Source organism: Diabrotica virgifera, chromosome 3, assembly GCF_917563875.1.
Source record: "Diabrotica virgifera virgifera chromosome 3, PGI_DIABVI_V3a".
Lineage (NCBI taxonomy): Eukaryota > Metazoa > Arthropoda > Insecta > Coleoptera > Chrysomelidae > Diabrotica > Diabrotica virgifera.
The window spans coordinates 146,921,263-146,945,370 of NC_065445.1; the positions used below are offsets into that span (position 1 = coordinate 146,921,263).

General features: G+C 31.8%; 1 protein-coding gene across 12 annotated transcripts in view; it reads left to right on the forward strand.

Annotated features, from left to right (window-relative positions):
• The window catches only part of LOC114334083 (protein son of sevenless), a 652,420-nt gene that overhangs the window by 422,106 nt on the left and 206,206 nt on the right, over window positions 1-24,108 (forward strand). Inside the window, exon 1 of one of the 12 annotated variants that reach the window (XM_028284097.2) lies at window positions 5,082-5,419. The exons of the other annotated variants lie outside the window; for them this stretch is intronic. Coding sequence (XP_028139898.1) covers window positions 5,324-5,419 — 96 coding nt within the window. The 5' untranslated portion in view covers window positions 5,082-5,323. Of the gene's footprint in view, window positions 1-5,081; window positions 5,420-24,108 lie in introns of those variants that run through there. 12 annotated transcript variants of the gene reach the window in all.

Here is a 24,108-nt window from a genome sequence, read left to right on the forward strand (position 1 = left end):
AGGGAAAAGATCTAGTTCCCAAGCGAAGGAACTTGGAAACATTGAGAAAAAAGAAAAGGTAACTCGATACATTTTTATACAATAAAGAAGAAAGAAAGAAATAAAGTTTTTTTTTTATTTTTTTATTTTTTTTTACAGTTGACCGCTATGAAGGAGGTAGACTTCCTCACCCAGCTTGTTCTACTCTTTCCATTATAGACTTTCTTTTCATGATGCTTGTTATATGGTCGATTATACACTCGAAATTCTCTTTGCTGGTAATTGCAATCTGCATGATGTTGTTGGGCGAGATAGCGCCAAACCTATTCTGCAGCCTTTGTTGTTCTACGACGAAAAAATTGCACCGGAAAATGCGATGTTCCGCATCGTCCCTCTCGTGACACGTGGTGCATATATCATCGTTGGTTTTTTTGATGCCATATGTGTAAGACCTAAAAGATCCATGACCCGTCAGGAACTGAGTAAAGTAGTAATTTACCTGTTTAAATTTACAGTTGTACCCAGCTATAGCATCGGGGCTCAGTGTTTTGGTCCAGCGAGCCTTCGTCGTCTGTACCTCCCATTCCCTTTGCCATTCCATTAGCATGTTTACTCGTATGGTCCTTCTCACCTGTTTTAAGTGGCCATACTGTGCTTCATACAGCATTTGTCTCTCTTTGGCTAACAGGTGAATAGGAAGAGTGCCCGCTATCACCTGTAAGGCCAACGTAGAAGTGGTTCGGTACGCGCTCACCATTTTTAAAAGAGGCTTCCTTTGGGCTCTTGTTATGATATCTTTGTACTTCTGGTATTTTAGTACGCTGATCCAGACGGGGGTTCCATATAGAAGGGTCGACTGCACCACTTGGAGGTACAAACTTCTCTTGTTGCTGCTGGGCCCTCCAATGTTAGGTATTATTCTCTGGATAGCTGCCGTCCGTTCGTCTGCCTTCTTAACCACTCTTAATAAGTGTTTCGTGTATCTTAGGCCTCTGTCCAGGTCAATACCCAAATACCTCGCACAGTTCGTCGGCTCTAGTTGGCTACTACCTATTTGGAAGGTCAAGTCCGGCCCATTTCTTGGAGCTTTAAGGATGACCACTTCTATCTTGTGACCTGCAAGTTCAAGATCATTATTTTCCATCCACCTGTTCACTTTCTCGCAGCATTCGTTTACGATTTCCACAAGGTCCCAGTACATGTCGTTGGTGACCAATATAGCAAGGTCGTCTGCATAGGCTACTGCCATGTTGTTTCTACCGTAATAGATATTTAAAACCCCATTGTACAAGACATTCCACAACGTTGGACCTAGTACAGAGCTTTGCGGTACGCCGGCTGTTAGTTTCATCTCAACATTTTTGGCCACTGATACATGTCTCTCGATTAAATATCTTTTTATAATATTGATCAGTTATCCCGAGACTTTAGCGGTTTCTAATTTAGTAATAATATGGGCCCAGTTGGCCGAGTTAAAGGCGTTCTTTACGTCAAACATTACTAAAACGGCCCATCTTTTTCTGGTGTTCTTCACAGTGTCTGTAATATGCTTGACCGCATCTATAGCAGATTTTCCTTTCCTGAAACCGTACTGTCTGGTTGAGATGATGTCTTTTCTCTCAGCTCTCTTTCAAGACGGTTTTTAACAATATTCTCATACAACTTTCCTAGGCAGTCGAGTAGGCATATTGGTCTATAGGCGGTGGCTTCTTCCGGGTCTTTACCGGGTTTGAGTATTAGAGTTAGTCTCGCGAGCTTGAGCTGGTTAGGAAACTCTTGTTTTGTCAGCAGCTGATTCAATATGGCTCTGATAGCGTCTGACTGTGTTTTAACTATTAGTTTTATCACCTCTGGTGGCACACGATCGGGTCCTGGGGATTTACCTACTTTAATGGACTCTGCTGCTTTGATGAGTTCCGCATTACTTATTTTCTCCGGACAGATATGTGGATTGTACGTATGTTCAATGCCGGGCTTGTTGGGAAAGAGAGTGTTAGCTATTTCTCTTCTTTTCTCATCGCACAGATTGTATGGGACCTCGAACTTCAGCGTTTTGGTGGCTATTCTATAGGCATCGCCCCATAGGTCATTTTCCAGTGCCTCGCATAAGTCTTGCCAACATGTGCGCTTTGCGCTCTTTATAAGTTTGTTTAGTTCATTCTTGACGGATTTATATTCGTCTTTTGTCTGCTGGGTCCTGTGTCTCTGGGCGATTCGTCTGAATCTAAGGCATTCTGTCCGTTTCGACTGAATTTCGTCATTCCACCAGTAGGGTACGGTGTATGAGGCGGTTTTGCTCCTACTACTTAATTTGTATGTCCTAGTAATGGAATTCCTGAAGGTGGGAAAGTCAGTGGCTTCTTCCTGTAGATTACTAATCAACTCCGCAAATCTTGCTTTGTTGAAGTCAAGTATCTTCCTGCCGTTCTTTTTTGTTACCTTTGTGCCAATCTCGAAGAAGATGTACTTATGGAAGGTAAAGATGTTATCATCTAGCACGTCCCAATTCGTAATCTTCTTAGCGTAGTTTTTGGATGCCAGGGTAACATCTATGTGGCTCCGCGATTCACCTCTTTCGAACGTGTGTTTCCCATTATTCATCACTACCATATCGGTAGAGGCAATCCATTCGTTCCATACATTCCCTTTGACGTCATTTCTTGGGGACCCCCACCATATGGACTTGGCGTTTATGTCGCCAGCAATTATATAATGCTTCTCTGTTATTGCCGCCTCTATGATGTTTTCGACCTTCTCTTGGTGTTGTGTGATGTTGATGTTTGGTGAGATATAACAGGCTATAATAGCTACATCATTGAGTTTTAACTTGATGAAGCTTTCTTTCTTGGTGATTTTGCTTATGGACAGGTTCCTATTAACCAAGAAGATGGCGACGTCAGCCCGCTTGTCGGCGACCCAACCAAACTTTTTAGAGATGTTTTTATTAGGTTCAGGGACTATAATGAGGTCTGCTTTTATTTCCAGAGCTTTGGCGTGAATCAGATCATGTCCCACCTTGGCCCTTCCGATATTTACTTGTAATATTTTGTATATTTTGTAATATTTACTTGTAATATTTTTGGCGTTGGCGTCGTAAATCATCTAAATCAATATTCATTAACTTCAAACATTCTAACAAATAATTTATTGCTAATCGTTGTTCGGTAGTATCAGTAACCGGTAAAAAACTGACTAACTTCGGCCATCATAAAAGATTCTACCGCCACCTTTAAAAAATAACGACTACATAGTAATGCGGCGCTTTTACATACATAGCTCCGCAAAACCACAATAATTATACTTTTGTCAGCAGAATCGGAATTTTGCTCCTAATCTAAATGGGTTTCATATCTCATTTTCATATCGTAGGTGTAGTAAGCATTATAATGCCTTTGTATAAAATACCGAAAATGCACTTGTATAATTTTGTTATTTGTAGTTTTTTTTAAGGACAAGAAGCGCAATAAGTTTGAGCCTAGGAAGAGTTCGGCTTGCGCCCCTTGGACTTAGCGCCCGTGTGCTTCGCACCCCTTGCACCCCCGGGTTAAGACGGCCCTGGTCCCTCCGTCGGAAAGGTGGACGCTTTAGTAACATGTTAAATTCCTTTGAACCGTGCCATTTTACCGACGGTTCACTGGGTAAAACGGTGGTAAAACGTTCCGCTCCATAGGGGCCATAAATATGGGTTCGGTATTAGCTTTCTGGATCATAAAAAACAAATTGCGAGATAAATTTCGCTATTTTCGTTGCATTGATTCCCGTCTTCAGTTTTTATCTTTTTTTTGTTACATCAATCTATAGGTACTTATATTTCGCTAAGTGCGCGATAACACTACGCTCCGTCGGAATTATTTTTAATAAAACTGTCCCGAATTTTAATTTTGTTTAAAAGTGTTTATCAAATGTGTTTATAACGATTGCTAGAGAATAACCCGTAGTATTAACTAATTAAAATTATACTTTAAAATTACACATTCGCTAATATTCAAAAAGGCGGCAACTTAGTATTTGTATTTTTAGAGTTCAAATAATTTATTTTGAAATTACGTACGTCCTCTAAATTATATTTACTCTATCGAAACTTTTTTTAATTCATCATAATATGTATCTAAAAATATTTAAGTTGACATTGAAGTTTCTTGGACAACGTATTAAATTTTCCAATATTTCTTACAACTTAAATACCATATCGATTAACTCCAATACGCATACTTATTTCCAAGAGGAATTTCCCTTTTGTATATACGCATCGCCAGAAAAAGGAGACCATCAAATACGTATAACAATGAGTAAAGAAAAGACAAAAGAAGGTTTACTATGCGCAGTGGTTGCTTTGTGTTCTCGAGAAAGAGACAACTAAACATGTGCGTCACAATAAAGAGAGAGAAAGAAATCCATCGGTGCCATTGCTACAAGTGTATCATGAGAAATACGACTTTTAAATTTGTGCTCTTTTTTTATGTATTTTATTGATTTTATTTTTATTTATAGCTTTTTTAGATTTGTTCATATAATATATTTTGTTATTTTTGACATTCTGCAAGTACGTTAACATCAACTGAGTTACCTATCCCTTATTATTGTTAATATTGTATTTATTTGATGCTTATGAAATAATTGTTTTTGTTTTTTATATTTTGCATCTATTTTTCTTTTAAACATAATTTCTGTCACATTTATTTTGCTTTTAAATCCCTGTTAATTTCCTCGTTTAACGTTATTATATAAAGTTCTTTCTTTCCTTGTCATTATGCTTTCGACTTGTTTTGGTTATTTCTTGTTAAAAAGTTCATTTAAAAACAATTTTAAATCTTATTTTTTATATTCGTTTCCCTTTAGGTACTTACTTTTGTAAAGTTTAAGATTACGACTTCCAAAGCGATGTATTTATTAGTTTTGTTTTCTGTTGAATTTTAATAAAATAAAATAAATTTGCTTTGTTAATAAAAAGTAATTAAACATATTTATTTAAGTACTTATTTTTTAATCTGTAGAAAAATACTGATTTTTGATATGGGTCCTGGAACTTTTGCCCAAAAAGAAAATATTTTTCAGAATACGAATCGTGGCACCACTGTAGGGCATCGACAGAAGTTAGAAAACCAAAATGGCGAAAAACAAGTGATCGTATTTTGTCCACCTTCGGCCAAAAAAGTGTTAAATTTTCATCTGAAAATTGAAGATAATGATGCAAAAGTGCGATTGGACGTAAACATTGACGAATTTAGTTGTTTTTATTTTGTCTTGTCTTTTTTGTTGTATTCAACTGGGGAATATGTATGTTGTGAGTGGCCCTCTGTAGAAGTGCTGTTCTCAGTTTTTTTTCGAATCCTTTCCAGAAAATATGAATACTGGTGTTACGGGCGAAAATATCTACGACTTTAATTCGGAAGAAAATGCTGCAAAATGGAAAGGTCTCTTGACTGCTGCATTAAAAAAAGTAAGCATTGATTTGTTGAATGTCTATCGAGTTATAACTTATAAGATTAATTTTATTCCCATAAACAGTACAGACCTTATAAACAAATTATAGATTTGATAGAAGATACAAATTTGATTACTCATCGATTATGTTTCTGCTTCCGAAAATAATTATAATCAGTAAATATTCTGTGAGAAGTCATCATCCTAATGAAATCAATGACCAATGTAAATTATTTTAAAAGTAAAAATGTTCAATAATGCTCGAACAGTAATGGAAATGGTCAACTCCATCTCAAAATTTTAGTTATTTTAAGACAATTTTATATCCCCTACATAGATTCATAATATGAATAAAATTTATTTATATTCTGTAAAACTCAACTTTGTCCCTTTATATATTTTTTATAAAATTACTCTTATAATTAAACAAGTTATTACTAAATATAGTTGTCATAGTATGATACAAAAGGTACACTAATATCATATTTAATTATTCAATGACATACTGGGATCTGTTGACAATGGGTATTATTGTATTGCAAGTGTATCCTTAAAACAAGGAACAGTGTTATTAAATTAGATTTTGGCTTTTGTCCTTAGGCTCTGATAATATAGCTCTTCCACTCTATCTTTGTCCATGAAGGAAATTATTCAAGAATTAGATACTTTTATACTAGGTCTCTTTTTTACTCACAGAAACTAGTATAGAAAAATTAAACTGCTTGTCCATAGCAAGCAAGTTAAACAAGGATAAAAATACAGCAAGTCTTTGATACCTCCTTTACTATGAATTTTGATTTTTATCATTGTCATTAGTGACATTAGTGCATTTGTTGTTTTTATTGGAATTTATAACTTATATTGTGTTTATTTTATAAAGATATATTGGGTTAAATATATTATAACATAGTTAAATAGAAATTTACAATATAACTTTATAAAATACATCCACCTATACTATGGTTTGTTGTTAAACCAGGAGCAGTAATTTAAATTTACCACTCCATAATGCTTGTTTGTAATTGGTTCAACTGCAGGCAAGTTATTATGAAACTGGCCACTGTTATGAAATTTTGACACTAATGACATTTATAAAATTTTGACACTATTGGCATTTCATAGGTTAACCCCCTACAATAGGGAACTTACATAAATTTTTAAATTCGAAAAAAATGTTATAAATCACAACAGAACATAATTTAAAACATGTATCAAAGATAAAAAAGTTTTGTTTGTCTTTCGTTTGGCCCCTAAAGATGATTAAAAATTCAAATTAAAACAGGTGGTCCAAAACGTGTCGTGACGTCACTGGGTTGTACATTTACATTTTTCCAATAAAGTAAACATAATTTTAAATTAGATGTTATAAACGTCAGTAGAAAATACATTTATGTGACGTTACAAGTGTTTTTGATCGTTTGAACTATTCATAGAAAATTTTTCTTTTACAAAATGGTTTTATTTTCAATAGTAAACCTTCGTTCCTTTCCTTCAAAAACAGTATAAAACTCCAATTTTAACAAACTGGTATATATTATTACAATGACATACGATAAATGTCATTAGAATATAAATATTTTTGACTTATTCCACGACGATGAGCTTTCCAAATACCCAAGTAGGTGGAGGCCAATAAACTAAAGAAGGAGAAGAAGAATATACCTAACTATAAGGTTGTGTCTAGGTATACGTTAACATGTACGTAAATAAAAAAGTTAGAGTGTCAGTGATTTCTTATTTTTTATTTGTTTAGTGTTTGTTTTTAAATTAACTATGGAGTGTGCACAATTATTTAGTTCTTTTAACGAGTTTAAGAACATTTTAAAACAGTACAAAAAAGATAAGAGACTATAAATTAATATATATTTTTTTAGTTATAAATGAAATAGTATTACCGTCCAAGATTAAAATAAAAGGAAGACCTAAAGCTTTCACAATAATAATTAACTTGTTCTGAAGCTATTATCCTTGTGGAATTTTTGTAATCAACTATTCTAAATGAGAACTAAGCCACAATTTAACTAAAAAATTGATTTTATTAACGTTTCTACGTCTAAACCGGATGTCGTTGTCAAAATACAAAATATTATTAAACAAAAATTGCTTAGTAACAAAATTTTTTCTAATAATTTATTTAATCTGACTAATTTTTGTATTTTGACAATGACATCCGATTTGGACATCGAAACGTTAATAAAATAATTTTTTTAGTTAAATTGTGGCTTATTTCCCATTTAGAATAGTTGATTATAATAATTCACTTACATATAAAACTTATTTTAACAATATTTTGTACCTACATGTCATGTCAACTAAATACATATAATTATTTTGCTAACCTAAATATATACTTTTATATATATACATTGATTTATTACAATTAAGTTTGAAACATCTGAATAGTTCTGCTTCCCTTCCCTTAACAAATATTTTTCTATCAAACAAACACTAAACATATCAAAATAGCATGTACTAAAATGTATAGTCACTGCGCAAGCTAAATAATGACGTCACTGGCTTGATGAAGTTTAATTCGCGTCTACCTAACTTTTTTATTTGTGTACACATTAGCGTGTACCTAGACACAGCGAAATATAACCATAATCAAAACTAATGCAAAACTATGTGACGTCACAGGCCGTTTGAACTATTTTATACCGCAGAAGACTTTAAATATGTATTTCTAAGTTATTATGAGTTTTTAAAGAGTGAAATTTTGGAAATCTCATTTTTAAACAAAACTGTACATTATTATCTAATAAAAAAAATGTGCAAGTTCCCTATGCCCAAACCAGCCTCTGAACTAGATCGGATAAGAACCAGCTGTTAAAAATTTGGCTGATCAGACAAATTTTTGTGCTGTTGTCAGTTTAGTGTAAAATTTGGCAGTGGTACTAAAAAAACTCAGGCACTAGAGGGTTAATTAACTTATATCAGCATTTTTTGTGTTTTCTGCGTTATTCCTTAAATTTTTAGATTTTTAGTCTGCTTTTATATAGAAAACTATTGTTTTTACAAATTTTTAGCAACATATTAGTATAATAATAATATTTATGGATTAAAATTGAAGGCTTACATGATTAACCAAAAAAAGAGGTGTATTTGGTAATTTTTCTAGTGACTTTCTTATACATCTACATAGTATTTCAAATTTGTTATTACCCCAGGTTGTGGGTGAAAAATCGTGATATAATTCAGGAATTTTTGAAACCTATCAGGTGTTGTAAAGGACGATGCCAGGAATAACTTATACTAAAATGTGACCAAAAATATTGTGAGCTTTTTTTTCTATCGCGATTTTCATTTGTTAAATTTGCAATTTTTAAAGATTTTTAATTTTGCAGCTTAGGATATTGATTCTAGAGAAAAACTGTTTAATAAAAAGGTGTAGTAAATTCAAAAACCTACAATTTGAGCTATGGTAAGTTCAATTTCATTTATTGGTTATTGCAAAACGGCCTGCGAAAGGTCCAAAATGGCCGTTTTTTACAATTGCGGTATTTATTGTACAAATAATTTTTTTTATTTTTTAAAGCTTTAAAATGAAGATCTTTCAATTCCAAACATAAAAAAAATTGTAAGGCCGGATTAACGAATTTGTTGCTTAGATATTATAAATTGGTTATTCCAAGAGGTCAAATGTCGAAGGCTATAACTTTTTGAAAAAAAAAATCGTAGAGAGTTGGTGAAACATCCAATCTCCTTCTAAAGAGTTATATTTTCATATTCTAATGTAAATAAATGCATAAAACATTTTTAAACCGCTAATTTTTGGGTTTGAAAATAATGGGGCAATTTCTTTATAAACATTTAGAGCTAAAGCGGCCCTGTACATCCTATGAGTTTTTAACTTACAGATTATTGTTGCTGAAGACGAAACGAAGATTTATAAAAAAATAAAAAATTTCTACGACCAACTGAAGCCGAGCTAAATGTTGGGTTTGAAAATAAGGGAGCAAATTTCGTTATAAACATTTAGAGCTGAAGCGGCCCTGTACATCCTATGAGTTTCTAACTTACAGATTATTGTTGCTGAAGACGAAACGAAGATTTGTAAAGAAATAAAAATTTTCTACAACCAACTAAAGCCAAGATAATTGTTTCTTTTTTCTTAAATCGTAGTGCCTTTATTTATAACAATTAAGAAATTATTTTACAGTCATTGACTAAAGAAAGACTCATTTTATCTTAAATAAAAATTATTATAAAATATAGTTACATTTAATTATTAAAAATTATTTTTAAAATCGGTGCGTTTGCGAGCGGCCAAATTTTGCAAATTGCCCGGCTCGCTTCAATTCCGCGCGCTCGGAAAATTTTTACGTAACTTGTATTAAATTTTGACCGAAAACAATTTAATAATATTACCATTATAATATAGTCTATTTACCACTGTATTTGTTTTTCTTGATAAACTTTTATATGTGAAATCTCATTTCTGAAGAAATAATATTACAAAAATGATACATATATAATATATGAAATAAATAACTATATTTTTAATTTTTTCATTGTTATATAAATATAATAATAATAATGTTAAGTACTTCTTATTATACAATATAAAACTTTTTCTTCTTGTAGTGACTATCCGTTTTGGATGTTGGCCACCATCATGGCAATCTGTACTTGCACACTAAATCGGTACTGCTGCTCTAAAAAGATTTGTAGTTGTTGTGTTGAACGACGACATACATAAATTTTCTAGCAAGATAATCCTTCGCCTTCCTTGTTCTCAGTTTCCAAATGGGGTTTGCCAAATTGCCATGATGGTCGTCAACATCCAAAACGGATAGTCCCTACAAGAAGAAAAAGTTTTATATTGTATAATAAGAAGTAACATTATTATTATTTATATAACAATGAAAAATTTTAAAATATAGTTTTATATTTCACATATTATATGTATCATTTTTGTAATATTATTTCTTCAGAAATGAGATTTCACATATAAAAGTTTATCAAGAAAAACAAATACAGTGGTAAATAGACTGTATATTATAATGGTAATATTATTAAATTGTTTTCGGTCAAAATTAATACAAGTTACGTAAAAATTTTCCGCGCGCGGATTTGAAGCGAGCCGGGCGATTTGTAAAATTCGGCCGCTCGCAAAAGCACCGATTTTTAAAATAATTTTTAATAATTAAATGTAACTATATTTTACAATAATTTTTAATTATTGTAAAATAATTTTATTTTATTTTATAATTTTATTTTTAATAATTATTTTAAGATAATATAAGTTCTTCTTTTGTCAATGACTGTAAAATAATTTCTTAATTGTTATAAATAAAGGCACTACGATTTAAGAAAAAAGAAACAATTATCTCAGCTTCAGTTGGTTGTAGAAAATTTTTATTTTTTTACAAATCTTCGTTTCGTCTTCAGCAACAATAATCTGTAAGTTAGAAACTCATAGGATGCACAGGGCCGCTTCAGCTCTAAATGTTTATAACGAAATTTGCCCGCTTATTTTCAAACCCAACATTTACCTCGGCTTCAGTTGGTGGTACAAATTTTTTATTTTTTTATATATCTTCGTTTCGTCTTTAGCAACAATAATCTGTAAGTTAAAAACTCATGTCATAGGATGTACAGGGCCGCTTCAGCTCTAAATGTTTATAAAGAAATTTGCCCCATTATTTTCAAACCCAAAAATTAGAGGTTTAAAAATGTTTTATGCATTTATTTACATTAGAATATGAAAATATAACTCTTTAGAAGGAGATTGGATGTTTCACCAACTCTCTACGATTTTTTTTCAAAAAGTTATAGCCTTCGACATTTGACCTCTTGGAATAAACAATTTATAATATCTAAGCAACAAATTCGTTAATCCGGCCTTACAATTTTTTTATGTTTAAAATTGAAAGATCTTCATTTTAAAGCTTTAAAAAATAAAAAACATTATTTGTACAATAAATACCGCAATTGATAAATACCGCAATTGAATAAAATAACGAAATTGAACTTACCATAGCTCAAATTGTAGGTTTTTTAATTTACTACAACTTTCTATTAAAAAGTTTTTCTCTAGAATCAATATACTAAGCTGCAAAATTAAAAATCTTTAAACATTGCAAATTTAACAAATGAAAATCGCAATAGAAAAAAAGCTCACAATATTTTTGGTCACATTTTAGTATAAGTTATTCCTGACATCGTCTTTTACAACACCTGATAGGTTTCAAAAATTCCTGAATTATATCCTGAAATCGACCTATTTTTCACCCATAGCCTGGAGTATATGACCCAATAATGAATAGAATAGCATAACTCAACAAAGTTTACTTCCAAAATAAACATGATTTGTTTTAAGGTAGATTAGAAATTAGATCTTTTATACTTAACCTTTTCTGGAAATACTCACACACAAGAAAAATATTTCTTATTTTATTGGACAGACAACAAAACAAAAATCTTATCAAATCATTTCTTATCAGACACACCCATTCTTAAAAACTGCACATGTGCCAAGGGCCTACAAGTTTCATTATCGAACCAGATGTTAAATATTTTGTTTTTTACAAAATCTGCTGATGATCTTGTAATAATTGATTGACTTTTTATTTTTGTTTGTGTGTATTTAAAATTATGTTTATGTATATCTATTATTTTCTGTATTTAAGATCTTGATATCTGATAAATTAAATTTGTGGTCTGTTGTGTTGTTATGGTGTCCTACATTTTGCAATCGCTTTTGTGTTGCGTTATTCTGTGTTTTAACCAATGGGATGTTTGCCCTATATATACTCCATCACATTCATGACAAGAAAGTTTTGCTAAATGAGATGACTCGAATTTAAAAACGGTGTCTGGTCTTTAACACTAGAAAGTAGGGCTTAGATTACCTACCTAGAAAGCCGGAAGGGATCATTTTGGCCCCACGTTCTTTAATCAATTAAAACTCAGTTTAAAGAAATTAAATCTACTCTAGACGATAGAATCTGATTTTATTTGTTACTTTCATTGTTTAACATATTCGCTGCCTATCAAAAACATTCGGAACACCGCAGTTTTTGATATTTGCCACACATTGCCTTGTTACAGCCGCGGCAATGATTGGAAGTATGATTTCCTTTACAAAATATTTTCAACTGATATTTTTGTCGTTTTTGGATAGTAACAGTCTAGTTGTTGGTAGACCTGGTGTTGCTAGGCGTAGTTCCAGATTTCGGGAGGCAAGGTATGGGGCCCATAATTCTTCATGCAGCCGAAGAATAAACTTACAAAGACTGAGTCTACTTCCAGTTATTTCTTTATAAATAATCCATGCATTTATTGCTTCCAAGTCAAGAGTATTATAAAACATGTACATAGGCCATCGTCTTGAAGTTTCTTTTGTAGTATAAAGACGTGTCATTTGGTCCTCTACACCCACAATTGTATCTTTGTGTTCACTTGTATTCACCAGCAATTTTATCTTTATTACGTAGATGATCAGTACCAGTATAAGGGTAACTATTTACAATAAACATACATAAATATAATTTTACCCATTTGACAGGAATTTGAAAGAAAGGCTCGTCGAATTTCCCAGAAAACGATAATAACTTACACAGGGCCAATTTGGCCCCTTTAGACTTCTATGGTAGATTTGTTAGAAAAACCATTTAATAAATTTAGTAAACAATATTTTTTTGTGTTAAATAAGTCTTTGTATCAAAATATTAAAAGTCATAAAATATGAAATTATTATTGCCTCAAATAAAAAAAACTACAATAACTTCAAATCGCAACAGGGGCCAAATTGGCCCCTCCGACTTTCTAGTGTTAAGAGTCCATCTAAATCAGTCATCTCATTTATTAACAGTCTTGTCTAAAATGTGATTGGCAGTATATAGGGCAAACATTGCATACTTTTCAGTCAGTAAAGGTCAGTCTCCTTTTTTTTTCTATCTTGATCCTTGGATTTTTTCTATCTTGATCCTTGGAAAAGCTCAATATTAATTCACTTTACAGCATATACTTCCAGTTACTCTTAGTATTTATTGCCACACCACCCATTTATGTGGATATTCTCATTTCTGCAAAATGCATTACAGTAAAACCTTTTTAAATGAAACGGCTGAGAGCTTCAATAATTTCGTCAATAAAAAGTAAATTTTTGTCGCAAAACAGAAACAAGTCGATATTAATTTGTCAACATTGCTTTTATACAACTAAAGGATGCAATTAAATATACAATACATTACGAAATTACCTCATAGTATTTTTTAATACCAACATTGACCAAGAATACTATGTAATGTGATACAAGAAGAACACAAAAAACAATGCTATTTTTAACCAAAATTCTTGTTATCCGAAACGACCTCACCTCCAATTCTTTCAGTTAACGGAGGTTTTACTGTATTTGATCTCCTTACTTTTTAACTGTCGCAACATTACTGACATATACCCAATGTACAGTATCTTCCAAAGTCAAAATTTGACCAATATAGCAGAAAAAAATTACTAAATTTACTAGACAGTTGGAACAAGAAGTCAAAAAGTTCGACAGTATAAAAAGTATGTAATTTGTGAATAATTCCATGTATGTGCACAGATCCGTAGGAAGAACAGTAGCAATTATTGCAGTGAAAGAGTCTTAATTTGAATTGCAAAATCTTAGTTTGAAACCTCAAACAGAAATTATTAGCTCAGATTGTGGTTAAAATAAGCACAGAGTTAACAGCAAAAATTTTCAAATATAGCAATATTGTAATAAAAGATACAATATGACATTCAGAAAAGCTTTGGAGAGAAACAAACAAAGGAAATAGGAAAATAATAGAAGAAAAGGAAAATTGAGCACATATTAAGAAAAGCAGGCAAAAGATCCCAATTTCAAATTTCAAAAAACAAGCGATGTCCAAGAAAGAACTTTAAAGATCAACCAGAAAAAATGGTGTAGAAGTAGAAAACCCATAAAAGAAACAAAATGATCAAGGGAATATACAAAAAACAGTGAAATCAAAATTGTAATCTGATGTGTAAAAGGTACAAAACAGTATCAAATGATAATAATTATATTAGATATAAACTGATTTTGTATTTACATATATATGTACAGTACATAAATCATTCAACTGGACATGGGGAACATACATTGTATATATTGTATATATATATATATATATATATATATATATATATATATATATATATATATATATATATATATATATATATATATTGTTGTGATCTTGATTATTGATATGAGATAATAATTTTATATGTCATTTAATTTAATCAATGCTTTAATAATAATCTAATTAATTAACCAGATCACATATCAATATGTTTTCAATCTCAGGGCGAATTATAAATTAATTACTTACTTTCGTGGCTTCTAGTATTTCTTAATGGTTCCTAATCGGGATAGAAAAGAAAAGAGTAAAAAAAAATACACATATGGGTTACAATTGTAATCAAAATATTGTTTATTTTATTTAAATGGCAATCACTGCTTAATATTTGCTATATCTTATTATTCTTAAACATAACATTTATACATGGGAATCTTATTTTCTTTTGATTTCCAATTGAAAGTTTTTATTAACATTTAACTATTATGATTTATCAGCAACAATTCTATTTAAGTTTGATGAAGCTTTTCTGATATTATTGATTATGTTTTTTCAATTTTAAATGTGGTATTTACTACGAAAAACCCATACATTCATGTCCAAACAAATGAGACTGACCTTTTTCTGGTGCACTGAGAATGTCTTCACACAAGACCCGTTTCCTGCTATCCTTGGCTGCAATCAAAACCTCGTCCTGGCTTCCAGTAATGTTCTCCTCCGAAACTAGCTCGTATAGCTCTCGTTTCCTGCTTCTGTCGTGATGCTGTGTTCTACCTTTTTCGAAACTGCAATCAGCTACCGGAAACTCTTGGCTCAAGGAGGTTCTTTTACTCTCGACCTGGCCTACTTCTCGTTCCACGATAGATACTCCACACTCACGGAACTACAACGACTTTCTCACTCCTCGAACACTACCGTCTACTACTCGACTTCTCTTCTCGACAGCTCAAAACATTCTGATCTCTATTTGTCATTCATTCCCCTCCTTTCTAAATATCCCTTCCAGATTCACAAATCAAAATTCCACCACCAACTCTCATTCGCAGTATTCCTCAAAACCAATTTTTAAACTTTCTAAATATGCTTAATGGATTTCAAAGAAAATAGTTAATTCCCATTCTAAAATTACTTTCTACTAATTACAAAATTTAATGATCTATTATCTACTTTCACTAAGTCTTCTTTAGCATCGGCTAATGATTGAACCTTCCGAGAACAACGATAATGACCTATTTTCGATTTCACTTTAGTTTTATTTTAAGCGCATTGTTCCGAGTATCGTTTTAATCACTTCTTAAAATTAAATATAACAATTTGTTGTATACAGGTTGTTCTAAATTTATATGCCCGTGGTTGAGAAAATTGAAAATATTTTATATTAAATTGAATTTTGTCTATAATTATCAAATTTTAATTTTCATATCAAATAGAAATATAACAAATCCCCGCCTTGTATTCGATAAAATTTATCTGCATTTTTAAATAAATTTTCTCGAGGGCAAAACCAACTCCCTGTATATTTCCTTACTTTAATCTACGTCTTATACCCCTTCTTCTTGTATTACTCTAATTAGTCCCACCTGTAGAGTAATTGTTTCCTTATTTTCAGTGTCCTCATCCTGTGTTAGAGTGTCGGCTATTATGTTGTCTTTCCCTTTTTCCCATATCAATCTTCTGTCTTTTTCCTCAGATTTTTCACATACTTTTACCGTGTATTCTGCATCCTCGTTTTCATATGCCTCCTCTTCAAATGCCACTGTTTCGATCATATCTTTTTCGCTTTCATTTGTTAGCTTTATTTCTTCTTCTCCTGAGCTCATCTCTTCTTTTGAGGAATCCCAGTTTTCTTTTGCTTTTGATACTCTCAATTTTTTTTCTTCTGGGCTCAACTCTTCTTTTGAGGAACCACAGGTTTCATTTTCTTTTGTCTTTTTCTGACTTTTTCTCCCTTTTCTTCTTTGTCCTTGCTTCGTTGCCAAATTCATTTCCACTGTTTGTTCTTTACCTGATTCGTCCGTATTTTGTTTCTCCTGTTCCTTGTTCTGTTCTTCTTCTTTTTCTTCTGTTAGATTCATCGTATTATTTTTAAAATCTATCACTACATGTTTTTCTGCCAATTCGTCAACTCCTACTATCATGTCATGTGACATGTTTGGCATTATTACACATTGTAGTGCATACATCTTCTTACCCAGTCGTACCATTACTCGTATGCCTTCATTTATAGTTGCCAATGTCCGTTTGTTTGCGCCCACTAAATTTACCCTAGGTATTTTGTAAATTAAATTTGTTAAGTTAACTTCTTCTATTAGTTTTCTGTTGACCAATGTTATTTCAGATCCAGTGTCTATCATAATTTTAATTGGTTTCTCGTTGATAAATCCATCCACAAATTTTAAATTAACTCCATTTTTCTTTTCGTTGTTTCTTGCCAATTTAATAAACTCCTTGGGGTTACAAAAAATTCCTGTTTGATTTTTGGTTTTTAGTGAGCGCCGTCGTGAAAAAACGCCGGTTGCTCATCGTTGTTTATATTTTCGTCATAATGTCTCTCTCCGTCATATTCATCTGTCTGGGTATTATTTACTTCTCTTCTATTTTCTCTTGGTCTGTCGGATCTGTTTCGGTTTTCTCGATATCCCTGTTCATTTTGTCTACCATTATTTCTGTTTTCTTGATTTGAGCGTGTGGTGTTTCTATTCTGGTATTCTCGATTTCTGTCCTCATTCCATTGCCTATTTCTTTGTTCATAATTTCCTCTTCCGTTGTCTCTATTTTCGTTTTCCCTTCTGGGATTAAAATCTCGTCTTGTATAGTCCCTCCTATTTTGATTTCTATCTCTGTAATCCTGTGTTTCTCGGAACCTGTAATCTTCTCGCGACCTTCTTGATTTTCTTTCTCTTAAACGTGATTCTCTTATTTGTAGGAATTGGCATAAACTATCTATGTCTTTGTAGTTGTGCAATGTGATATGGTCTTCCAGCGTTTCTTCGAAATGTCTTGCAATCAGTTCGACTAATTGTTCCGATGAGTAATTATATTGTAGATGTTTTGCGTTATAGTAAATTTGTAATGCATATGTCCTTTCTGATATACCCATCCTATCATTGTATTTCCCATTTTGCAATTCCTTGTTAATTTCCAATTGTTGGACTTTTCCCCAGAAATAATTCAAAAATTTTTGTTCAAATTGTTGCCAACTGTCAAATTCTTCTTCTTTGCAATCGAACCATAGGCTTGCTTCATATTTTAGATGGTTTCTGATAGTTTCTTTTGCTGTTTCGAAATTTCCGATGTGCTGTATTTTCTTTTTCAGGCTATTTATGAACGGCACTGGGTGTAATCTTTTTACATCCCCGCCAAACCTTATCTTCACGTCATCTGTGCTATGTATAACCATTTCTCTTCTTTCTCCGACATTCTGTTGCGTCCTGTTTTCGGTGACTTGTTTTTCTATTTCTGTGATTCTTTTTTCCACTTCTTCTCTGTCTACTTGAATAGCATTTTCTAACTTATTTTCCAAATTTTCTAGTTCCTTTTTCTGGCCATTCGTTAACTCCTCCATTTTGTTTTGAATTATCATTTCTTGTTCTTTCATGTGGTCCTTCATTCTAATTTCTTGTTCTTGCATGTGATCTTTAATTTTCATTTCTTGCTGTTCTATCTCGTTTTTCATTGTTGTCAAACATCCTTTTATTTCCTTTTCATACTTTTCTATGCGTTCCTCTATTTTCTTATTGTTCTCTTCTATTGCTTGTTTTGTTTCCTTTTGGTTGTCATCCATTTTTTGATCCACTTTATCCATTTTCTTTGATGTTTCTTCCATGGCTTGTTTCGTTTCACGTTGATTTTCATCCAGTTTTTGTTCCATTCTTTGTGACTGGAGTTGCATCATTTGTAATATTTTATCTATTCCTGATAATTCTTGCTGTTCTGATGCCATGATTGTCGTGTCTAAAATGTCTTCTTGGTCTGAATTATTCTCTTGATTTGAATGTTCTTTTTGTTTTTTGTTGTCTTTGCTTTGGCTTCTTGTCACAGACATTTGTTTTCAAGAAGTACTGTCCCCGCCAAATATGAAATTTTACTAGTATGTTACCAAGACGACTTTTTCTCACCCAAATATTATAAATTGTCAATAAATATATCAAATGTAATATCGTAAAAATAAAATATTAAATCAGTTATGTAAAATTTGTACCTAAAGAGATCTAAAATTTTATGTTATCAAATGTAAGTATCTCACTTTTTACCACAGGCATATAAATTTTCAAATACCGGCTTTACTCTTTCTATCCTTCAAATTTGCCACCAGAAATACTTTACAATGCCCTCCACGTTGGACGACAGTTGTTGTGATCTTGATTATTGATATGAGATAATAATTTTATATGTCATTTAATTTAATCAATGCTTTAATAATAATCTAATTAATTAACCAGATCACATATCAATATGTTTTCAATCTCAGGCGAATTATAAATTAATTACTTACTTTCGTGGCTTCTAGTATTTCTTAATGGTTCCTAATCGGGATAGAAAAGAAAAGAGTAAAAAAAAATACACATATGGGTTACAATTGTAATCAAAATATTGTTTATTTTATTTAAATGGCAATCACTGCTTAATATTTGCTATATCTTATTATTCTTAAACATAACATTTATACATGGGAATCTTATTTTCTTTTGATTTCCAATTGAAAGTTTTTATTAACATTTAACTATTATGATTTATCAGCAACAATTCTATTTAAGTTTGATGAAGCTTTTCTGATATTATTGATTATGTTTTTTCAATTTTAAATGTGGTATTTACTACGAAAAACCCATACATTCATGTCCAAACAAATGAGACTGACCTTTTTCTGGTGCACTGAGAATGTCTTCACACAAGACCCGTTTCCTGCTATCCTTGGCTGCAATCAAAACCTCGTCCTGGCTTCCAGTAATGTTCTCCTCCGAAACTAGCTCGTATAGCTCTCGTTTCCTGCTTCTGTCGTGATGCTGTGTTCTACCTTTTTCGAAACTGCAATCAGCTACCGGAAACTCTTGGCTCAAGGAGGTTCTTTTACTCTCGACCTGGCCTACTTCTCGTTCCACGATAGATACTCCACACTCACGGAACTACAACGACTTTCTCACTCCTCGAACACTACCGTCTACTACTCGACTTCTCTTCTCGACAGCTCAAAACATTCTGATCTCTATTTGTCATTCATTCCCCTCCTTTCTAAATATCCCTTCCAGATTCACAAATCAAAATTCCACCACCAACTCTCATTCGCAGTATTCCTCAAAACCAATTTTTAAACTTTCTAAATATGCTTAATGGATTTCAAAGAAAATAGTTAATTCCCATTCTAAAATTACTTTCTACTAATTACAAAATTTAATGATCTATTATCTACTTTCACTAAGTCTTCTTTAGCATCGGCTAAGGATTGAACCTTCCGAGAACAACGATAATGACCTATTTTCGATTTCACTTTAGTTTTATTTTAAGCGCATTGTTCCGAGTATCGTTTTAATCACTTCTTAAAATTAAATATAACAATTTGTTGTATACAGGTTGTTCTAAATTTATATGCCCGTGGTTGAGAAAATTGAAAATATTTTATATTAAATTGAATTTTGTCTATAATTATCAAATTTTAATTTTCATATCAAATAGAAATATAACAATATATATACATTGTATGGTTGTTAGCATTAAGAGGCATTAACCTCAAAATTGACAACTCATTTCGACTGACACAAAAAAATGTCAAAATATGACAATGTAGTAGCTAAACATTTTTAGCCTGAGGGAATGGGAAAACTGTTTAGTTTTGAAATTAGCTGTTAAATAAAAAATATTTTAAAAATGAAAGTAAAATTATTAACTCATTAATAATAAACTTTGTTTTTGATTTATTTATGGACAGCCTTGCTTCAGAACTCACTCATTCTATTCGTTCTAACAGCTCTATTGCACCAAAAACTCGTACTCAAACAGAAGTTTCAACTAACACAGGTTAGCGCAGTTGTCACAATGATCTCAACATATATTCCCTATGTTCAGCTAAACGATTTATGTACTGTATAAGCTTAGAATACTAAATTGGAAAGAAATCCTTTGTAAAAGGTATAAAATTTTTTTTATTAAAAATCCCTTAAAAGGGCTACATCACAACAAAACGTTTTCTATTTTTATAAAAAAAAAATCATCATCAGTGTTCGATAAACTGGATGCTAGCTGAGCCACAAAAGAAAAAAAAAAGTTTTATTGAAGTATGCACTTTTAAGGCATCTATATTTTATTTAAAGGGTTTTTACCCAGATATTTTTCTTTTGTGGCTCAGCTATCATCCAGTTTATCGAACACTGATGATGATTTTTTTATAAAAATCGAAAACGTTTTGTTGTGATGTAGCCCTTTTAAGGGATTTTTAATAAAAAAAATTGTATACCTTTTACAAAGGATTTCTTTCCAATTTTGTGATTGATGGTATACAGCCAACTACAGGAAAACTTTTTCTTTTCCTTGTGGATTTTCTTAGAATACTCTTAAGCAGTGCTGTTTTTGTAACAATATAGGTTCCGGTATGCAATGTTCCGGGGGTCTGAGGAGTGTTCATAAGGGGGTCCGCCACCGGGAAAACTTTTTACATTTAGCCTCAATGGGGGCATTTTAAAGCTATTTGGGAGCAACCAAAAAAATTCATGAATTTGTTTATAATTTGTTGTTTTTTTTATTTTTTTATCCCAAGAGGTACCGGTACGCCGTACCGGCGCATATCATCACAAAAACAGCACTGCTCTTAAGTAATAATTTTATATAAAATCTCATAATACTTATGTTAAGTAACAGACACTGTTCTTTTCCAGTCTAGTGGTTCCTATTTTTAAAAGTAACAATTACTCACTTTTCCTAGAATTGCTTTTGTTTCTCAAATTGCAATAATCTTTATGTCTCTGTTAAATTATCCATGTCAGCCAAGTCATTACATTATTATTGATCATAACATTGTTATTTAGAGATGAGTAATCTACAAGGAATTGTTGATTATTTGTTTAGGTTCAATGAGAACAAATAACTGAATTTTTAACTCTTTTTGTGTAAGAATATTCTTCCTGAATAAAACATGGTTTTGTAAGAATACAGTCCCTGCTCAATTCATTAGACTCGCCCTAGAAATATCAGTTTTTTTTTTTAAATTTCAAGCACCGTAAAACTATCTTAAAAGCAATACGGAACTAGTGAATGGGTTAAATAACAATTAATAATCGTGCTACATAATTATGTTAAAACTGGTGAACCTTTTTGATTCAATTGTGAAAACTTAACACATGGCAATAGAATTTCCTAAAATTGTGCAATTACTTAACTTTTTCAACTTCAGTTTTTTAGTTAAATTGGTGATTTTTGTTCAGTTTTCGTAAAATTTTATTGATGAGTATTAATATTGTTCTATATTAATGTTAGTTTTTAATTTGGTTAATTTATATTAAAATGCGGATTATCCGTGCTATGATTTTCTATTACTCAAGTTGCATTTTTGAGCTTTTATCAAAATAGCGTCATCATAAATCACTTGACCCTCTATGACGAAAGAGAGACTCATAATGAAAGATTTATTTTTTCTCTTATCTTTTTATGGTAGGTACATATGTATGTGTATACGTACATATGTATTATACATAAGAAATACATGTTCAGATTATCCGTGTCACCTCCGGTCCTGAGGAGCACGGATAATCAGGGTTCTACTGTATGTTATGTTTTTAAAAGTTGAATATCTTTGATTGGAATTGTTTCTCTTCTGTTCCTGTTAACTACTACTAGTTAAAAGAAATAGCAAAAAAATGTGGTGTATATTAATCGTCAGAAACACCCAGGCATGTCAGTTCAGAGGGTTCGGAGTGACAAAGGTTTTCAGTCACCTTCAGAGGGTAACAAATCTTAAAGGAATTGGTTGTAAAACTCAGAAGAGTCACCCATAGTGATATAAAAATTGGAAGAAGCAGAGTGTACACCGGAGGCCACTGTATGCTGAAATTTGTAAAGCATGTGATTCAAATGTGATAGACCTGTTAACACTTTGAACGCCGCGCGAATTATATACGATGCAAGCTTATTTTATTGCAGCATTCATCGTGTTAAGATACCAAACCTATCACCACAAATGCTCAAAAAATGCTTAGTTTGGGCCAATTTGCATGAACTCTCAAGAAACGCATAGATTGAGACAATTTGCAGAGTCTTTATACAAATTGGTCTGATTTAAGCATTTTTTAAGCATCTGTGGTGATAGATTTGGTTCCTTAACATGCCTATGACATTTGAACCCCATACTTTACAAATTTCGTCATACAGTGGCCTCCGGTACTGAACACTCTGCTTCTTCCACTTTATTCCTAATATCCATATGGGTTTCTCTTATGCGTTTTACAGCCAAATTCTTTAAAACGCGTTGCCCTCCGGGGGTGACTGAACGCCTTTCTGCCACACAGACCCCTCCAAACTGACATAAGATGTTCAAGTCTTTGACTCAAGTTTTGAACTGACAATTAAGATACACCGCATTTTTTGCTATTTCTCTTTACATGTGGTATTTTCTAATATACTCTGGGCTAATTAGCAAAATTCATGGAAAAGTTATTTACCAGCAATTTTATTGCTGGAATCGAATTATAATATCCTATATATTAATAATATAGGTATGCAAAGTCCGCAGATAGTGTGCTACTTTTTTTATAAACAAAATGGCGCCGACAAATCGTATTTTTTTCAATTATAGCTCTATAACTCCGAAGATTATAACTTTACAACCAAAACACCTGAATAAAAATTCACCGCAATTAAATTTTGCATAGAGATATGTTTTTCACGATTTGCTCCGACGAAAATTTTCCTCGGAAAATGCGGGTTTTCCTAACAAAAACTCTAATTTTCAAATAAAGTTTTAGGTAAGTAATTATTAATCAATAATTAAATAACTTAGTAACATCAAAGCTTTCTTGGTATAGATTGTAATTCCAGAAGCCGGTGAAAATTAAACGAATATTTTAGCAACAATTCAATAAAGATGAGATGCTTATTTAATATTTTATCGACAAAATATAAATTTTTCTTTTTTTGCATAATCTTTAAATTTTGAAAAAAAAAATAGTTAAAATACGCTGGTTTAATTAGTAAAGTACAAAGAAAGGTTATTTACCAGCAATTTTATTGCTGGAATCGAATTATAAGATCCTATATATTATTAATATAGGTATGCAAAGTCCGCATATAGTGTGCTACTTTTTTTATAAACAAAATGGCGCCGACAAATCGTATTTTTTTCAATTATTGCTCTATAACTCCGAAGATTTTAACTTTACACCAAAAACACTCAAATAAAAATTCACCCCAATTTAATTCTGCATAGAGTCATGTTTTTCCCGATTTGCTCCGACGAAAATTTTCCTCGGAAAATGTGGGTTTTCCCAACAAAATCTCGAATTTTCAAATAAATTTTTTGGGCCAGTAATTATTTATCAATAATTATATAGCTTGGTGAAATAAAAGCTTTCTTGTTATAGATTATAAATTCAGAAGCCGGTGAAAATGAAACGAATATTTTAGCAACAATTCAATTGTTAATTAA